Source organism: Scyliorhinus torazame, chromosome 8, assembly GCF_047496885.1.
Source record: "Scyliorhinus torazame isolate Kashiwa2021f chromosome 8, sScyTor2.1, whole genome shotgun sequence".
Lineage (NCBI taxonomy): Eukaryota > Metazoa > Chordata > Chondrichthyes > Carcharhiniformes > Scyliorhinidae > Scyliorhinus > Scyliorhinus torazame.
In genome coordinates, this window is record NC_092714.1 from 134,096,416 (window position 1) to 134,115,694 (window position 19,279).

Below are 19,279 nucleotides of genomic sequence, written 5' to 3' on the forward strand. Positions count from 1 at the left end.
ATATTATGACAACATCTAGTTAATTGCTATTGTATATTCTCTTTCTGCACTATGTTAATGTTCACTCTATTTTGTGTTAGGATTATTACTATTTATTGTGAAAAATTTTGCAAAACTTTAATAAAAATATATATATTTTTAAAAGCATGTGAACGAGAGATGAGTGCATGTGTGTGTGAGAGAGAGAGGTGAGAACATGAGGGAGAGAGAAATGTGAGTGTCTGACTTAGAGGGGAAATGTACCATAAATGGCAAAACTCTTAGGAATATAGAAAGTTAGAGAGATCTGGACGTGCAGGTCTGCAGATTTTTGAAAGTAGCAACACAAGTTTCCTTCATTGGACGGGGCATCGAGTAATAAAAACTGGCAAGGCATGCTACAGCTGTGGAAGCGGATGAGGCCCAAATCGGAAGTGAGGCCCCAACCTCGATTTGGACCCGACCTGGACCTCGGAGCGCCCGACCCGGCCTAAGAACCGACGCCAGCCCACAAACTTCCTGGCCCAGTCCCCGGAGCTCCTGACCTGGCCTCCGACCACGAGACCCAGCCCAACTCGACCCGGAGAGGCCCGTCCAGCAACCCGACCTACCTGGAGATTACGAAAGAAAAATCCATGTGGAGACCCGTCCGGGCCGAGTCCAAGACCTGACCCCAGGAGTGCCCAAGGAGGGAACAGGACACGGGACCCAGCCTAACCTGCCCCAGAAAGCCCCTGCCCACGAATCAGGACCCCGAAATGGCGGAGACCCCGCGCGAGGACCTGAATGCGCCGCAAGGTATTCCCATGCTCACAGAACCCCGGGACCCGACCGGATCGCAAACATGCCCCCCCAGCAACCCCAATATCTCAACCAGTGCCCGGGACCCTGCCAGAAGTGACCCCGGAAACATAACCAGCGCCCCGACCCCCACCAGCGCCCCGGCCCCCGCCAGACGCAATCACCTACCTTACACAAGGGCTGACATCTCCCATTGGATCCTGGGAACATGCAGCTGCCGACCGAGGAAGTGAGGGAAACGCAGCGGTCTGCAGGTGAGACTGAAGAAACGCGGTTTCAAGACCCCTCTCCCCAGCATACTCCTGGCAAACGTCCAAGTGATCGAAAACAAGCTGGATGAACTTAAAGTCAGACTTACCTCTCAGAGGGAAGTAAGAGACTGCTGTGTGCTCTGTTTCACAGAGACAAGGCTCACCCCCACCTCATCGGACTGTGCCGTACAACCTGAAGGCTTCTCAATTAATCGGGCGGACCACACAGTGTCATCAGGCAAAGCAAAGGCTGGAAGGGTTTGCCTCCTCATCAACTCCTCCTGGTGCTTGGATGTGGCGACCCTGGAAGCCTACTGCTCCCCAGACCTGGAATATCTGACCGTGAAGTGCCGCCCATACTATCTTCCACGTGAGTTCACTTCAGCCATTATCACAGCGGTCTACATCCCACCCCAGGCAGAAGTGAAGAAGGCGCTGGCCGAACTGTACACAGTTATAAACAACTACGAAACAGAACACCCGGAGGCCTTGTTCATCGTGGCCGGAGACTTCAACAAGGCCAACCTCAAGAGTGTACTGCCAAAATTCTACCAGCACATGTCCAGTCTCACCAGGGGCAACAACTCTTGACCACTGCTACTCAAAAATCAAGGGTGCTTACCATTCCATCCCCCGCCCACACTTTGGGAAATCAGACCATAAGACGGTGCTCCTTCTCCCGGCATAAAAGCTGAAACTCAAGCGCAGGAGAACCCAGCTAAGAAGGTTGTGCAGAGGAAACAGAAGAGCTCCTACGTGACTGCTTAGAGACAGTGCACTGGTCCATATTTAAGAACTCAGTGACCAACTTAATGAGTATGCCACCACTGACTTCATCAGCAAATGTGTGGACGACTGCGTGCCAAAGAAAGCAATACATACGTTCCCCAACCGGAAACCATGGCTCAATTGCGAGATTGACTCCTATTGAAGGACAGGTTTGAGGCGTTCAGGTCAGGCGACTCTGACCTTTACAAGAAATCTAGGTATGACATCCGCAAAGCCATCCGAGATGCCAAGAGAGAATATCAGACCAAGCTAGAGTCACAGACTAGCGTTACAGACTCTCAGCGGTTGTGGCGAGGCCTAAGCAACATAACGGCTACAAAGCGAAGCCGAGCAGTATCTCCAGCAGCAACGCACCCCTCCCCAATGAACTCAATGCATTCTATGCTCGGTTCGAGCAGGAAACCAATGATCCGCTGTTGAATGCCCCAGCAGCCCATAACCACTGATGCCCACCATCACAGCTTCCAAAGTCAGATCGGCTTTCCTGAAAGTGAACCCTCGGAAGGCGATGGGTCTGGACGGGATCCCTGGTCGTGCACTGAGAGCCTGCGCAGACCGGCTGGCAGGTGTGTTCGCAGACATCTATAACCTGTCCCTACTCCGCTCTGAGGTCCCCACCTGCTTCAAGAAGACCACCATCATACCGGTGCCAAAGAAGAACCAGGCAACGTGCCTCAATGACTACCGTCCGGTGGCCCTGACTTCAGTCGTAATGAAGTGCTTCGAGAGGTTGGTCATGAAGCGCATCACCTCCATACTCCCAGAACGCCTTGATCCACTGCAATTCGCATACTGCCGCAACAGGTCCACAGCAGACGCCATTTCCCTGGCCCTACATTCATCCCTAGACCAAGGACTCCTACATCAGACTCCTATTTCGAACGAAAGAGAAAATGCTGGAAAATCTCAGCAGGTCTGGCAGCATCTGTAGGGAGAGAAAAGAGCTAACGTTTTGAGTCCAATGACTCTTTGTCAAAGCTTTGACAAAGAGTCATTGGATTCGAAACGTTGCTCTTTTCTCTCCCTATAGATGCTGACAGACCTGCTGAGATTTTCCAGCATTTTCTCTTTTGCTTCAGATTCCAGCATCCGCAGTAATTTGCTTTTATTCAGACTCCTATTTATTGACTACAGCTCCGTCTTCAACACCATCATCCCAGCCAAGCTCATATCAAAGCTCCAAAACCTAGGACTTGGCTTCTCACTCTGCAACTGGATCCTCGACTTTCTGACCCACAGACCACAATCAGTAAGAATAAACAACATTACCTCCTCCACAATAGTCCTCAACACCGGGGCCCTGCAAAGTTGTGTACTTAGCCCTCTACTATGCTCCCTGTACACACACAAATGCGTGGCAAAATATGGTTCCAACTCTATCTACAAGTTTGCTGACGATACGACCATAGTGGGACGGATCTCGAATAACGGCAAGTCAGAATACAGGTGGGAGATACAGAACCTGGTGAAGTGGTGCAGCGACAACACAATGCAGCAAAATTAAAGAGCTGGACATTGACTTCAGGAAGCAAAGTACTGTACACACCCCTGTCAGCATCAACGGGGCTGAGGTGGAGATGGTTAGTGTGGTAGTATGCATTAGGGGTCACGTGGGACTGTGAAGCTGTGATGTCATTGGCTGACAGATCCCGGGTCCTGGTTGGCTGTTGATCTCTAGCTCCGCCCTGAAGGCGGAGTATAAGAACCAGGAGTTCTCCCCCGCATGCCAGTCTGTTGCTGAACTGCGGGGAACAAGTCACGCTTAATACAGCCTCATCGACTTCATCTCTATTCGTCTCTCGTGAGTCTTTGTGCGCTACAATTTATTAAGCGTGCTTAAAGGACTATGGAGCTCAGGATCGTCCCGGAATGCCTGAGGATCAGCCCCCACGCAGTGAACTCAGCAGCAGTTTTTAAACACTGGCAGACTTGTTTCGAAGCCTACCTCAGAACGGCCCCCGGCCGGGTCACAGAAGACCAGAAACTACAGGTCCTGCACTCGAGGGTAAGCCCGGAAAATTACCCTCTCATAGAAGACGCAGAGGATTTCCAGACGGCGTTCGCAGCACTAAAGAGCATCTATGTTCGCCCAGTGAACCAGATCTACGCACGCTACCAACTCGCAATGAGACGGCAAAGTCCCGGAGAATCGTTAGACGAATTCTACGCCGCGCTGCTAATTTTGGGACGGGCCTGCAGCTGCCCGCCGGTAAACGCGATTGAACACACGGACATGTTAAGTCGCGATGCGTTTGTGGCTGGTATGAACTCTCCCCAAATCCGCCAAAGACTTTTAGAAAAAGAGTCGCTAGGACTCTCAGAGGCACGGGCCCTTGCAGCCTCACAAATGTGGCCGCGCGAAACGCCAGCGCGTACGGCCCCGACCGCGCGGCAGCCCCTTGGGCTCCGTGGACCCCCGTCGCAACAAACCCCCCCCCACCCCACAGGCTTGCGCGGTTCAGACGCCAAGTCGTCCCAGGGGAGCCCGCTGCTATTTCTGCGGCCAGGCGAAACACCCCCGGCAGCGCTGCCCGGCCCGCGCAGCGATTTGCAAGAGCTGCGGGAAAAAGGGCCATTTCGCGGCCGTGTGCCGGTCCCGGGAGGTCGCCGCTGTCCCCGGAGAAGAAGGAGTCCTGCTCGTTTCAAATGCTCCCCAACCCCCCCAGTGCCCCATGTGCGACCCGCAGGCGCAGCCATTTTGGGTCCCGGCCACCGCTGTCCCTGGAGAACAAGGAGTCCTGCGCCTTTCAAACGCTCCCCAACCCCCCCAGCGCCCCATGTGCGACCCGCAGGCGCCGCCATTTTGGGTCCCGGCCACCACGAGGGGAGGAGGGGCGCCGCCATCTTGGGACCCCCCCAGCCCTGTGCGACGCATGGGGGCGGCCATTTTGTCCACCCCCGCCGCCATCTTGTGACCCCCCAGCCATGTGCGATGCATGGGGCGGCCATTTTGTTCACCCCCGCCGCCATCTTGGACGGCAACAATGGACCCCAGCATCGACGGCTCCACGGGGTTCGAGGAAGACGCTGAAGCACTACGACCACGTCTGGCCTCAACGACGCTGGACCAAGCACGGCCCCGGACGCTCCAGACGACGACAACAACGGTGCTGATCAACGGGCACGAGACACCATGGCTGGTTGACTCCGGGAGCACAGAAAGTTTCATCCACCCCGACACGGTAAGACGCTGTTTTTTGACCATCCGTCCCAGTGCGCAAAAGATTTCCCTAGCTGCAGGATCCCACTCTGTACAGATCAAAGGCTTCTGCATAGTGACCCTAAAGGTGCAAGGGAGGGAGTTTAAAAACTACAGGCTCTACGTCCTTCCCCAACTCTGCGCGCCCACATTACTGGGATTAGACTTCCAGTGCAATCTGCAGAGCCTAACTTTCCAATTCGGCGACCCAATACCCCCACTCACTATCTGCGGCCTCGCAACCCTCAAGGTTGAGACCCCATCCTTGTTTGCAAACCTCACCCCGGATTGCAAACCCGTCGCCACTAGGAGCAGACGGTACAGCACCCAGGACCGGACATTCATTCGGTCCGAAGTCCAGCGGCTACTGAAGGAAGGCATAATCCAGGCCAGCAATAGTCCCTGGAGAGCACAGGTGGTAGTAGTAAAGACAGGGGAGAAGCAAAGGATGGTCATAGACTATAGCCAGACCATCAACAGGTACACACAGCTAGATGCGTACCGTCTCCCCCGCATATCCGACATGGTCAATCGGATTGCCCAATATAAGGTCTTCTCCACTGTGGACCTCAAGTCCGCCTACCATCAGCTCCCTATCCGCCCAAGTGACCGCAAGTACACAGCCTTCGAGGCAGACGGGCGATTATACCACTTCCTAAGGGTCCCATTTGGCGTCACAAACGGGGTCTCGGTCTTCCAACGAGAGATGGACCGAATGGTTGATCAACACGGGTTGCAGGCCACGTTCCCGTATCTCGACAACGTAACCATCTGCGGCCACGATCAGCAGGACCACGACGCCAACCTCCAAAAATTCCTCCAGATCGCTAAAGCCTTGAACCTCACATACAACGAGGACAAGTGCGTTTTTAGCACAAACCGGCTAGCCATCTTGGGATATGTAGTGCGCAATGGGATAATAGGCCCCGACCCCGAACGTATGCGCCCCCTCATGGAATTTCCCCTCCCTCACTGCTCAAAAGCCCTAAAACGCTGCCTGGGGTTCTTTTCATATTACGCTCAGTGGGTCCCCCAGTACGCAGACAAGGCCCGCCCCCTAATACAGACCACGACCTTCCCTCTGTCGACAGAGGCTTGCCAGGCCTTCAGCCGCATCAAAGCGGATATCGCAAAGGCCACGATGCGCGCCATCGACGAGTCCCTCCCCTTCCAAGTCGAGAGCGATGCCTCCGATGTAGCTCTAGCAGCCACCCTTAACCAAGCGGGCAGACCCGTGGCCTTTTTCTCCCGAACCCTCCACGCCTCAGAAATCCGCCACTCCTCAGTGGAAAAGGAAGCCCAAGCCATAGTGGAAGCTGTGCGACATTGGAGGCATTACCTGGCCGGCAGGAGATTCACTCTCCTCACTGACCAACGGTCAGTAGCTTTCATGTTCGATAATGCACAGCGGGGCAAAATTAAAAATGACAAGATCTTAAGGTGGAGGATCGAGCTCTCCACCTTCAACGATGAGATCTTGTACCGTCCCGGAAAGCTGAACGAGCCGTCCGATGCCCTATCCCGCGGCACATGTGCCAACGCACAAATTAACCGTCTCCAAACCCTCCACGAGGACCTCTGCCACCCGGGGGTCACTCGGTTCTACCATTTTATAAAGTCCCGCAACCTCCCCTACTCCGTGGAGGAGGTCCGTACAGTCACAAGGAACTGCCACATCGGCGCAGAGTGCAAACCGCATTTTTTCAGGCCGGATAGTGCGCACCTGATCAAGGCCTCCCGTCCCTTTGAACGCCTCAGTCTGGATTTCAAAGGGCCCCTCCCCTCCACCGACCGCAACACATACTTCCTGAACGTGGTGGACGAGTACTCCCGTTTCCCCTTCGCCATCCCCTGCCCTGACATAACAGCGGCCACAGTCATTAAAGCCCTTAACACGATATTCACACTGTTCGGTTGCCCCGCATACGTCCATAGCGACAGGGGGTCCTCCTTCATGAGTGACGAGCTGCGCCAGTTCCTGCTCAGCAAGGGTATAGCCTCGAGCAGGACGACCAGCTACAACCCCCGGGGGAACGGGCAAGTAGAGAGGGAGAACGGCACGGTCTGGAAGACCGTCCTACTGGCCCTACGGTCCAGGGATCTCCCAGTCTCACGGTGGCAGGAGGTCCTCCCGGACGCCCTCCACTCCATCCGGTCGCTACTGTGTACCACCACTAACCAAACCCCTCATGAGCGCCTCCTTGTCTTCCCCAGGAAGTCCTCCTCTGGAACGTCGCTGCCGACCTGGCTGGCGGCCCCAGGACCCATCTTGCTCCGGAAACATGTGCGGGCGCACAAGTCGGACCCGTTGGTCGAGAGGGTTCACCTCCTCCACGCGAACCCGCAGTACGCCTACGTGGAGTACCCCGACGGCCGACAGGACACGGTCTCCCTGCGAGATCTGGCACCCGCCGGCAACACGCACACCCCCTCGACACCAATCACCCCCTCCCTGCCACCGGCGCACCCCGCGACAGCCCCCTTCCCGGGAGGATCGGTCCTCCTCCCAGGTCCGACCAGAAGTGAAGCTGAAGCAGAAACCGTAAAGCTCCGGGAGGCGACAACACTGGAACAAGCACCACCACCACCGGGGCTGAGGTGATCGACAAGGACGACCAGACCGCCCGCCCGACTCGTGGCATCGGTGTAACACTAGAATGTTAGAATGTTGTGGACTTTAACGAGAATGTTTTTTTTCCTTTTTCCCTCTTACGAATACTGTAAATAGTTCAAAACAAAAAAAAACCCTGTACATAGCCCAGTGTAGGGCACTGTGATGACATGCAAAAGTTTTTTTTCCTCCCAGGACCAGCCTTGTAAACCCCTACCACCATGCGAAGCACCACCCCGCCGGGTTCATTTTTAACAAGGTGTGAATGTGGTAGTATGCATTAGGGGTCATGTGGGACTGTGAAGCCGTGATGTCATTGGCTGACAGATCCCGGGTCTTGGTTGGCTGTTGATCTCTAGCTCTGCCCTGAAGGCGGAGTATAAGAACCAGGAGTTCTCCCCCGCAGGCCAGTCTGTTGCTGAACTGCGGGGAACAAGTCACGCTTAATAAAGCCTCATCGACTTCATCTCTATTCGTCTCTCGTGAGTCTTTGTGCGCTACAGTTAGCAGTTTCAAATTCCTAGGAGTACATATCTCGAAAAATCTGTCCTGGTCCACCCACGTCGATGCTACCACCAAGAAAACACAACAACGCCTGTACTGCCTCAGGAAACTAAGGAAGTTTGGCATGTCCACATTAAACCGTACCAACTTTTACAGATGCACCATAGAAAGCATCCTGTCTGGCTGCATCACAGCCTGGTATGGCAACTGCTCGGCCCAGGACCGCAAGAAACTTCAGAGTCGTGAACACAGCCCAGTCCATCACACAAACCTACCTCCCATCCATTGACTCCATCTACACCTTCCGCTGCCTGGGGAAAGTGGGCAGCATAATCAAAGACTCCTCCCACCCGGCTTACTCACTCTTCCAACTTCTTCCATCGGGCAGGAGATGCAAAAGTCTGAGAACACGCACAAACAGACTCAAAAACAGCTTCTTCCCCGCTGTCACCAGACTCCTAAACGACCCTCTTATGGACTGACCTCATCAGCACTACACCCCTGTATGCTTCACCCGATGCCGGTGTTATGTAGTTACATTGTGTACCTTGTGTTGCCCTATTATGTATTTTCTTTTATTTCCTTTTCATTTCATGTACTTAATGATCTGTTGAGCTGCTTGCAGGAAAATACTTTTCACTGTACCTCAGTATATGTAACAATAAACAAATCCAGTTATATAGAACCTTGGTAAGGCCGCACTTGGAATATTACGCACAATTCTGGTCGCCACACTACCAGAAGGATGTGGAGGCTTTGGAGAGGGTGCAGAGGTTTACCAGGATGTTGCCTGGTCTGGAGGGTGATAGCTATGCGGAGAGGCTGAATAGACTCGGACTGTTTTCATTAGAACAACGGAGGTTGAGGGGGTGACCTGATAGACGTCCACAAGAGTATGAGGGGCATGGATAGAGTGGATGGGCAGGCACTCTTTCACAGGGTGGAGTGGCCAGTCATCAGGGGACATAGGTTTAAGGTCCATGGGGCAAAGTTTAGAGGAAATGTATGACACAGGTTTTTTACATAGAGGGTAGTGAGTGCCTGGAACCGTTGCCAGGGGAGGTTGTGGTTTGGTGGGCCGAAGGGTCTGTTCCTATGCTGTATTATTCTTTGTTCTTGTTCTTTGAGTGTGGGTGTGTGAGCCAGAGGTCAGTGTGTGTGTTTGAAGGAGGCGAGAGTGTGTGTGTGAGAAGTGAAAGTGTGTGAGAGAGAGGTCAGGGCATGTGAGAGAGCGTGTGTGTATGGGAGAGGTAATGTTTGTTTGTAAGAGAGAGTCATAGAATTTACAGTGCAGATGGAGGCCATTTGGCCCATCGAGTCTGCACTGGCCCTTGGAAAGAGCACCATACCCAAGCGCTCGCCTCCACCCTATCCCCGTAACCCCACCTAACATTTTTTGGACACTAAGGGCATTTTAGCAAGGCCAATCCACCTAATCTGCACATCTTTGGACTGTGGGAGGTAACTGCAGACACCGAGAGAAAGTGTAAACTCCACACAGACAGTCACCCGGGGCCGGAATTGAACCTGGGACCCTGGAGCTGTGAGGCACTGTGCCACCGTACTGCCCTGGTGCATGAATCACAAAAAGTTGGTTTGCAGATGCAGCAAATAATTAAGAAGGCAAGTGGAATGTTGTCCTTCATTCGTTGATCATAGAATTTACAGTGCAGAAGGAGGCCATTCGGCCCATTGAGTCTGCACAGGCCCTTGGAAAGATTACCAATCTAAGCCCATGCCTCCACAGGGAGTGGCCCAAACCGGGATTTGAACCTGGAATCCCAGAGCTGAAGGGGTTGGATTACGAGGAAAGGTTGAGTAGACTGGGACTGTACTCATTGGAATTTAGAAGAATATGGGGGAATCTTATAGAAACATAAAAAATTATGACTGGAATAGATAGGATAGAAGCAGGAAGGTTATTTCCGCAGGAGGGTGAATCTAGAACTAGCAGGGACTGAGTTGAGAAGGAACTTCTTCACCCAAAGGATTGTGAATCTGTGGAATTCCCTGCCCAGTGAAGCAGTTGAGGCTCCTTGTTAAATGTTTTTAAGGCAAAGGTAGATAGATTTTTGAACAGTAAAGGAATAAAAGGTTACGGGCAGCAGGCGGGTAAGTGGAGCTGAGTCCAGAGAGAGATCAGCCATGATCTTATTGAATGGTGGAGCAGGCTCGAGGGGCCAGATGGCCTACTCCTGCTCCTAGTTCTTATGTTCTTTCTTATGTCTGGGACAATGGAAATTTATTTTATCCCCACAGTCTATTTTCTTAAGACAGAATCTGAGGAAACTAAAATAATGGCGAGTTCACAGATCTATCTTGTGTAATGACATTTTTGTGCTGCCACAGTATTTTAACTCACAATAGCAGAATGCATAAAATACAAAATTAACCATCCATGCAGTCAAACTAAATTTTTATTTATGTTCAATTTAGAGACTGTTAACTCTCATCATGTGTCCAAAGCAATGTATTTTTACTTTAACTCATTTATAAAATAAGCACAATACAAATAGCTGCAGATCAATAGAATATAACCAAAAAATAAAACTGGTAATCAATACCACCGTTTAATGTCGATAAGAGAGAATGGAGAGAAAAAAACTGTTAAAATCCGTTCTACTCGCAGTGGGTTAGTACTGCTGCCTCATGGAACAGAGGACCTGGGTTCGAATCCTGGCTCTGGGTCACTGTCTGTGTGGAGTTTGCACATTCTCCCCGTGAGTGCGTGGGTTTCACCAACACAACCCAAACATATGGAGGTAGGTGGATTGGCCACACTAAATTGCCCCTTATTTAGGAAAAACGAAAGAATTGGGTACTCCAAATTAATTTTTTTTAAACCCGCTCTACTCAAAACAAACAATGAAAGGCAAAACTGTGGGAAATAAACATTGATGAATTAACTGCCCTGACAATCATTAACGGATATGATGTAATTGAGATCACAGAGACCTGGCTCTAGAGTGACCAAGGATGGGAACTCAACATCCAGGGGTATTCAATATTCAGGAAAGATAGAAGGAAAGGGAAATGGGGTAGCTTTGCTGGTTAAAGAGGAGATTAATGTAATAGTAAGGAAAGACATTAGCCTGGACAATGTGGAACCTGTATGGATGGAGCTGTGGGACACCAAAGGGCAAAACATGTTAGCGGGATGAAAGAGAAAATGCTGGAAAATCTCAGCAGGTCTGGCAGCATCTGTAGGGAGAGAAAAGAGCTAACGTTTCGAGTCCGATGACTCTTTGTCAAAGCTAACAGACAGAGAAAGTGGGAAATATTTATACTGTGGAGTGAGAATGAAAGATGAGTCATAGCCACAGAAACCCAGGGAAACCGGGTGCTATTGGCCACAGAAAGCAAGGGGAAAGAGAGCTAATGGCAGTCCCCAGAGAGAACAAAAGGTGTGAAAGGTCAAACAGCAGAGAAACTAACACCAGAGGGTGAACTGTAGATGTGGGGGGAGGGGAAAGGGGAAGCAAAGAGGAGAAAGGGTAAGGAAAGGTGGATAAGAATGGGGGGGGGGGGTTCAATATATATTTAGAAAGATGAGAAAGAAAGAAATGGTAAAAGACAGTAAAAATGATATGGGATGAAAACAAATGGGTTGAGGTGGGGTAGAGCTAATCATCTGAAGTTGTTGAATTCGATGCTGAGACCGGAAGGCGTGCCTAACCGGAAGATGAGATGTTGTTCCTCCAGTTTGCGTTGAGCTTCACTGGAACATTGCAGCAGGCCAAGGACAGACATGTGGGCATGGGAACAGGGTCTTTTGTTAAAATGGCAAGCAAATGTTAGTGGGAGTTGTTTATAGACCACCAAACAGTAGTTGTGAGGTTGGGGAAGGCATCAAACAGGAAATTAGAGATGCGTGCAGTAAGGATACAGCAGTTATTATGGGTGACTGAATCTGCATATTGATTGGGCTAGTCAAACTGGGAGCAATGCAATGGAGGATAATTTCCTTGAATGTATAAGGGATGGTTTTCTCGATCAATATGTCGAGGATCCAACTAGAGAGCAGGCCGTCCTAGACTGGTATTGTCCAATGAGAAAGGATTAGTTAGCAACATTATGGTGCAAGATCCTTTAGGAAAGAGTGACCATAATATAGTAGAATTTTTCATTAAGATGGAGAGTGACACAGTTAAGTCTGAGACTAAGGTCCTGACCTTAAATAAAGCTAACTTTGTTGGTATGAGATGTGCATTGGTGAAGGAATCTTTAATTTATGGGATTTTAACCAGTCGAACTACACCAAGTTTGGGGGAAGCTTAGTTGATGAATCAAGTCCTGGCGCAATACGACAAGTTGTAAGATTTGTAATATTTGTAGACTATGTCAAGTTGTTCGATTCCTTGTATTATTCGACTATGTATAGTTGAAGGAATTTATATCATCTCTGCTATTTGGTTATCAGTAGCACTTTGCGAATACTGGAACTCAGCAGAAATTTGCAGTATAAACTTCTCAGGTGCCAAAAGGAATTGTTTTATTTGTAGTCGCTTGATTATAATTTGAAAGTCATTTAAAAGGCAATTCGTAGACAATTTGAAGCTTTCAGAGAAGTACAGACATTATCTTTCTTTGCTTAGGCAGACAGCTCGAAAGTAACTTTTAAAAGGTCAAAGTCTGGCAATGAAACATGAAGAGAGAGAGAAAGCTAATCTTCAGCTAAACTCAAACTCAAAGTCAAAAGTGGACTAACATCACTGACGCAGGCTGGTAGACTGACAGAACCCCCAAAAGACATCTCTAAAATGGAGACTAGAATCAAAGGCAAAAAACACTAAACTAACAGAAAGACAACACAAAGACATCTCCTCAACACACCCCCCCAAAGACAACACACAAAGACAATCCACCCAAAGACAACACACTAAAATGGCGGGCGGAAACTTTTCAGTTATACACTTTCATATCTGTCTTAAGTCATCTAATCACACCCCAATATAATCCTAATTGGTTTGGGTTAGACTCAAACACATTTGATTTGATGGCAAGCCGTCCATCTTCAATGTGCAACATCAGCTTTTCTGACCTAGCTGTTATCTGCATTGTGAACAATGGTGCCTTCATGTTGCTGTGTATTCAGTCCCTGTCCTTGACAATTAGCACAAGCAGTGTCAAATTATCTTGCAACTGTGCTGTTTTAATATCACACTGTCTTTGAAAATATGCATTTGCCAGAACAACGGACTTCAGTAAAAATGAATTATGCTGTATAAATGGGTATTTAAAACTGGGGCTCAACATTTATGCTTAAACAGCTATCTTTTACCTATACTAGTTGTATTTGAAATACTTGGCTTCTACAATTGGCTAGGATAAGATGGCAAAGGATACTAAGGGGTTGACGGTGGCTAAGCAATGGCAGACATTTAAGGAACACATGGACAAACTTCAACAATTGTACATCCCTGTCTGGCACAACAGTAAGATGGGGAAGGTGGCTAAACCATGGCTAACAAGGGAAATCAGGGATAGTTTTAAAGTCAAAGAGGAGACATATAAATTGGCCAGAAAAATCAGCAAGCCTGAGGACTGGGAGAAATTTAAAATACAGCAGAGGAGGACAAACGATTTAATTCGGAAAGGGAATATAAAATATGACAGTAAACTTGCAGAAAACATAAAAACTGACTGCAAAAGCTCCTATAGTACATGAAGAGAAAGAGACTGGTGAAGACAAATGTAGGTGAATTCATAATGGGCAACAAAGAGATGGCAGACCAGTTGAACAAATACTTCGGATTTGTCTTCACTAAGGAGGACACAAATAACCTTCCAGAAATACTAGGGGACAGAGGGTCTAGCATGAAGGAGGCACTAAAGGAAATTCTTATTAGTCAGGAAATTGTATTGGGGAAATTAATGGGATTAAAACCCGATAAGTCCCCAGGACCTGATGCATCCCAGGTAGTTAAGGAAGTGGTCCTAGAAATAGTGGACGCATTAATGATTATTTTCCAGCATTCTATAGACTCTGGAAGAGTTCCAATGGATTGGAGGGGAGCTAATGTAACCCCACTTTTTAAAAAAGGAGGGAGAGAGAAAACGGGGAATTATAGACCGGTTAGCCTGACATCGGTGGTGGAGAAAATGCTGGAGTCAATTATTAAGGATGAAATAACTGAGCATTTGGAAAACGGGGGTAGGATCAGTCCAAGTCAGCATGGATTCACTAAAGGGAAATCAAGCTTTACAAATCTTCTGGACTTTTTTGAAGATGTGACCAGTAGAGTTGACACGGGTGAACCAGTCCAGGAATGTTGTGTATCTGGACTTTCAAAAGACTTTTGACAAGGTCCCACACAAGAGATTAGTGAGCAAAATTAAAGTTCATGGTATTGGGGGTAATGTATTGACTTGGATAGAGAACTGGTTGGCAGACAGGAAGCAGAGAGTGGGAATAAACGGGGCCTTTTCAGAGTGGCAGGCAGTGATCAGTGGGGTACCGCAGGGTTCAGTATTGGGACCCCAGCTGTTCACAACATACATAAATGATTTGGATGAAGGAATTGCATACAATATCTCCAAATTTGCAGACGGCACTAAGCTGGGTAGCAGTGTGCGCTGTGAGGAGGATGCAAAGAGGTTGTAGGGTGACTTCGCAGGCTGGCTGAGTGGGCAAATGCAATATAATGTGGATAAATGTGAGGTTATACACTTTTGTGGCAAAACCAGGAATGCCGATTATTCGAATGGTGGCAGTTTAAGAAAAGGGGAAGTACAACAAGACCTGGGTGACATTGTGGAACAGTCGCTGAAGGTTCAGGTGCAGCAGGCAGTGGGGAAAACTAATGACATGCTGGCCTTCAACATATGAAGAAAGACTGGATCGATTGGGCTTGTACTCACTGGAGTTTAGAAGAATGATAGGGGATCTCACCGAAACATATAAAATCCTGATGGGACTGGACAGGCTAGATGCGGAAAGAATGTTCCCGATGTCCAGAACTAGGGGTCACAGCCTAAGAATAAGGGGTAAGCCATTTAGGACTGAGATGAGGAAGAACTTTTTCTCTCAGAGCGTTGTGAACTTGTGGAATTCTCTACCACAGAAAGCTTCTGGGGCCGGTTCATTGGATATATTCAAGCGGGAGAGGTTTGTGGCCCTTGCAGCTAAAAGGATCAAGGAGTATGGAGAGAAAGCAGGAAGGGGATACTGAATTTGCCTGATCAGCCATGATCATATTGAGAACATATGAGAGAGGTGAGTGTGTATGTTACGTGAGAGAGAAGTGAGTGTATGTGAGAGAGGTGAGAATATGTGAGGAGGGAAGTGTCTGTGTGGAAGAGAGACGTGAGAACATGTGAGGGACAGGTGTGTGTGTGAGAGAGAGAGGTGCATGTGCGTGAGACAAAGGTCAGTGTGTATGTGAGACAGGTCAGAATGTGTGAGAGAAAGGTGAGTGTATGCGTTTGTGAAGAGGTGAGTGTGTGTGTGTGAGAGGAGTGTGTGTATGAGAGAGGTGAGAGTGTGTGAGAGTAAGATGAGTGAGAGCTGCGGGTTTGTGAGACAGAGAGGTGAGTGTGTGTGCGAGAGAGGAGTATGTGTGTGAGATGAGTGTGTGTGCATGAGAGTGAGTATGGTGAGTAGGTGAGTATGTGTGTGAGAGAGATGAGTATGCATGTGTGAGAGGTGAGTATGTGTGTGAGATGAGTGTGTGTGCATGAGAGAGGTGAGAGTGTGTGAGAGTAAGGTGAGTGAGAGCTGCGGGTTTGTGAGACAGAGAGGTGAGTGTGTGTGCGAGAGAGGAGTATGTGTGTGAGAGAGAGCGGTGAGAGTGTGAGAGACAAGAGTGTGCTAGAGAGAGGTGAGTATATGTGAGAGCGAGAGAGGTGAGTTTGTGTGCAAGAGAGAGGTGAGTGTATGTGTGTGAGGGAGAGAGGTGAGTGTGTATGAGAGAGAGGTGAGTGTGTGTGAGACAGGTGAGTGTGCTAGAGAGGTGAGTGTGCGTGCGAGAGAGAGGTGAGTGTGTGTGAGAGAGGTGAGTGTGTGTGAGAGAGAGGTGAGTGTGTGTGAGAGGTGAGTGTGTGTGAGAGGTGAGTGTGTGTGAGAGAGACGTGAATGTGTGTGAGAGAGGTGAGAGTGAGAGAGAGGAGTGTGTGTGTGAGAGGAGAGTGGGTGTGAGAGAGAGGTGAGCCTGTGTGTGTGTGAGAGAAAGGTGAGTGTGAGAGAGGTGAGTGGGTTTGTGAGTGAGCTGTGCATGTGTGTGAGAGAGACAGAGGTGAATGCGTGTGCATGAGGTGAATGTGTGTGCATGAGGTGAGTGTGTGTGAGAGAGGTGAGTGTGTGTATGTGAGAGAGAGATGAGTGTGTGTGAGAGAGGTGAGTGTTTGTGTGAGAAAGAGGAGTGTGTGTGAATGTGACAGCAGGAGGAGGTCTGGAAAAGGAGCCTGAGAAAGGAATACCCGCGATCTTGAGTTTAAGGACAAATCCCCCTCTCAGAAACATCTGTCAGGTGTGGGGTCAGAGATGCAGCTTTAGTACCAGGATCATCAGCCATGCAGGGACCCACAGAACCCATGACCAGTAACAGGGAGTTTCTTAGGTGGACAATCATACTCGTTAGTGAGTGATCGCCGAAGAAGAAGACATTCCCATGTAATTGAGGACTCATATTTGGAATCTACAAAAGGAACTACCTGCTTTTTTTCCAGGTATCAGTGCTTGGAATCTGCCTGTTTCCGTAGCTCCAGAGTACCAAAGTCAGCAAATTGCAAAACCTTCCCACACCAGCCGGGATCCCATTCGTGACATCAGAGAGAAGAGCTGCTTCAAACATATTAGCAACACTGAAATTTAACAGTTGGAAGCCAAAGAAAACAAATGTTTTTAGGGAATCCCATTGAAAGTGAAAAGTAACTGGAGAAATGATTCTGTCAGCAATTTAAGTGCAGACTCTGCATCATCACTCACTGGATCAGAGTAAAATCGGTCCTGCAGTCACTGTTGCAGACTTGTTTTCTTTCGAGGACGACTCTGGCCTGCCACCTAGTGGGAAAAATAACAAATGCAACAAAAATTAGCTGGAGGGATCATGGTACAAAACATTTGCTCAGCCAAATGATTGTGCTACAAAAGTTTTGTAATGACCTCGAAAGCTATTTTATACCAACAGCTTGCATTCATATAGCTCCGTTAACATAGTAAAATGCAAAACAGGTACGGTACAGAACAGAGATTATTGCAAATATAGGAATAAACAAGGCAGGATAAATTTAGAACAGTATATTAAGGAATTAGTGTCTCCAGTTTTGGTACCTGATCAATCCAATAACAGGTTGAAGACGGATTACAATTTAAGGGGAAATGAGGATAAGGCCATATAAATACAAAAGAATAACCGTTCCCAGGCCTCACACTTATGTATTGCGAGGTCAAAGAACAAAGAAAAGTACAGCACATGAACAGGCCCTTCGGCCCTCCAAGCCTGTGGCGACCATGCTGCCCGTCAAACTGAAATCTTCTGCACTTCCGGGGTCTGTATCCCTCTTTTCCCATCCTATTCATGTATTTGTCAAGATGCCCCTTAAATGTCACCATCGTCCCTGCTTCCACCACCTCCTCCGGCAGCGAGTTCCAGGCACCCACTCCCCTGTGTAAAAAAACTTGCCTCGTACATCTCCTCTAAACCTTGCCCCTCGCACTTAAACCTATGCCCCCTAGTAATTGACCCCTCTACCCTGGGAAAAAGCCTCTGACTATCCACTCTATCTATGCCCCGCATAATTTTGTAGATCTCTATCAGGTCGCCCCTCAACCTCCGTCGTTCCAGTGAGAACAAACCGAGTTTATTCAATCGCTCCGCATAGCTAATGCCCTCCATACCAGGCAACATTCTGGTAAATCTCTTCTGCACCCTCTCTAAAGCCTCCACATCCTTCTGGTAGTGTGGCGACCAGAATTGAACACTATACTCCAAGTGTGGCCTAACTAAGGTTCTATACAGCTGCAACATAACTTGCCAATTTTTATACTCAGTGCCCTGACCAATGAAGGCAAGCATGCCGTATGCCTTCTTGACTATCTTCTCCACCTGTGTTGCCCCTTTCAGTGACCTGTGGACCTGTACACCTAGATCTCTCTGTCAATACTCTTGAGGGTTCTACCATTCACTGTATATTCCCTACCTGCTTTAGGTGAATTGGACATTCTGAATTCTCCTTCTGTGTACCCGAACAAGCGGCGGAATTTGGCGACTTGGGATTTGCACAATTGCAGTGTTAATGTACGTCTACTTGTGACAATAAAGATTGTTATTATTATTAATTTATGCGGGGTTTGAATTGAAGGATGTTTGTCACTAATCCAGAAGCATAGGATATTCTTACGAACTGCAAAAGTCAGGATATTGTACAGCCTTTTTTTATTAGCATCAGTAATTCTCCCTTCTGGAAGATCCAGAATTAGGAACATAGGATTAAATTCTAAGGCTCTGTCAAAGATACTCTCCAGCTCTCTGACTACACCAGACCAATTGGATTGAATCTTAACACAGACCCATACACTGTGTATATAATCACCCTCGACTAACAGGCACTTTGGGCACATCAGGGATACAGCAGGATCAAACCTGTGACTTAGATTAGACGTGATATATAAGGGGCGCAGTATCTTAAATTGAGTCTCCTTCATTCTATTGTGAACAGAAATTTTACTAGCATAATCCCATAGACTATCCCATGACTCCTCATCAACGCTAGTTCTTAAGTTTTTTTTCAGGTCTGCAGGGTACACAATGTACAAAGAATTGAAAGCACTGGGTACTGTAAAACTTGCTGATTAACTGTTTAGGTTCCACAGAATTCAGGATTTCTTCCACCAGGGAAACGGAGGAGTCCAGACGTAAAGTCATCTTTTCAGGAGACACCCTAAGTTGGAAATATTTTTAAAAGAAGCATTTTGGGATGTCAAATTATTGGCACAGCAGTTCAAAAAGGATGACAAAGAAGCATCTCTGAACACCCCAGCCTACAGGCCCCTATCCCTCAATGTATCGAATCTATGGTCCACACGACCAGGTGGGAACTCTGGGCTGCCCTGGACGGGAGTGAGAGCAGAAGTCAGTTTAGGTCTCCCTTCTATCTGCCGACCCAATCTCCACGCTCTAAGAGTATTCATAATAAAAGGATTAT

The 19,279-nt window shown here is 48.6% G+C and overlaps 1 protein-coding gene across 1 annotated transcript in view; it reads right to left on the minus strand.

Moving 5' to 3' along the window:
- Positions 1-12,601: 12,601 nt before the first annotated feature.
- Positions 12,602-19,279, minus strand: part of rnaseh2b (ribonuclease H2, subunit B) — a 73,917-nt gene continuing 67,239 nt past the window's right edge. The window contains exon 10 of the mRNA XM_072514217.1: positions 12,602-17,135. Coding sequence (XP_072370318.1) covers positions 17,088-17,135 — 48 coding nt within the window. The 3' untranslated portion in view covers positions 12,602-17,087. The remainder of the gene's footprint in view (positions 17,136-19,279) is intronic.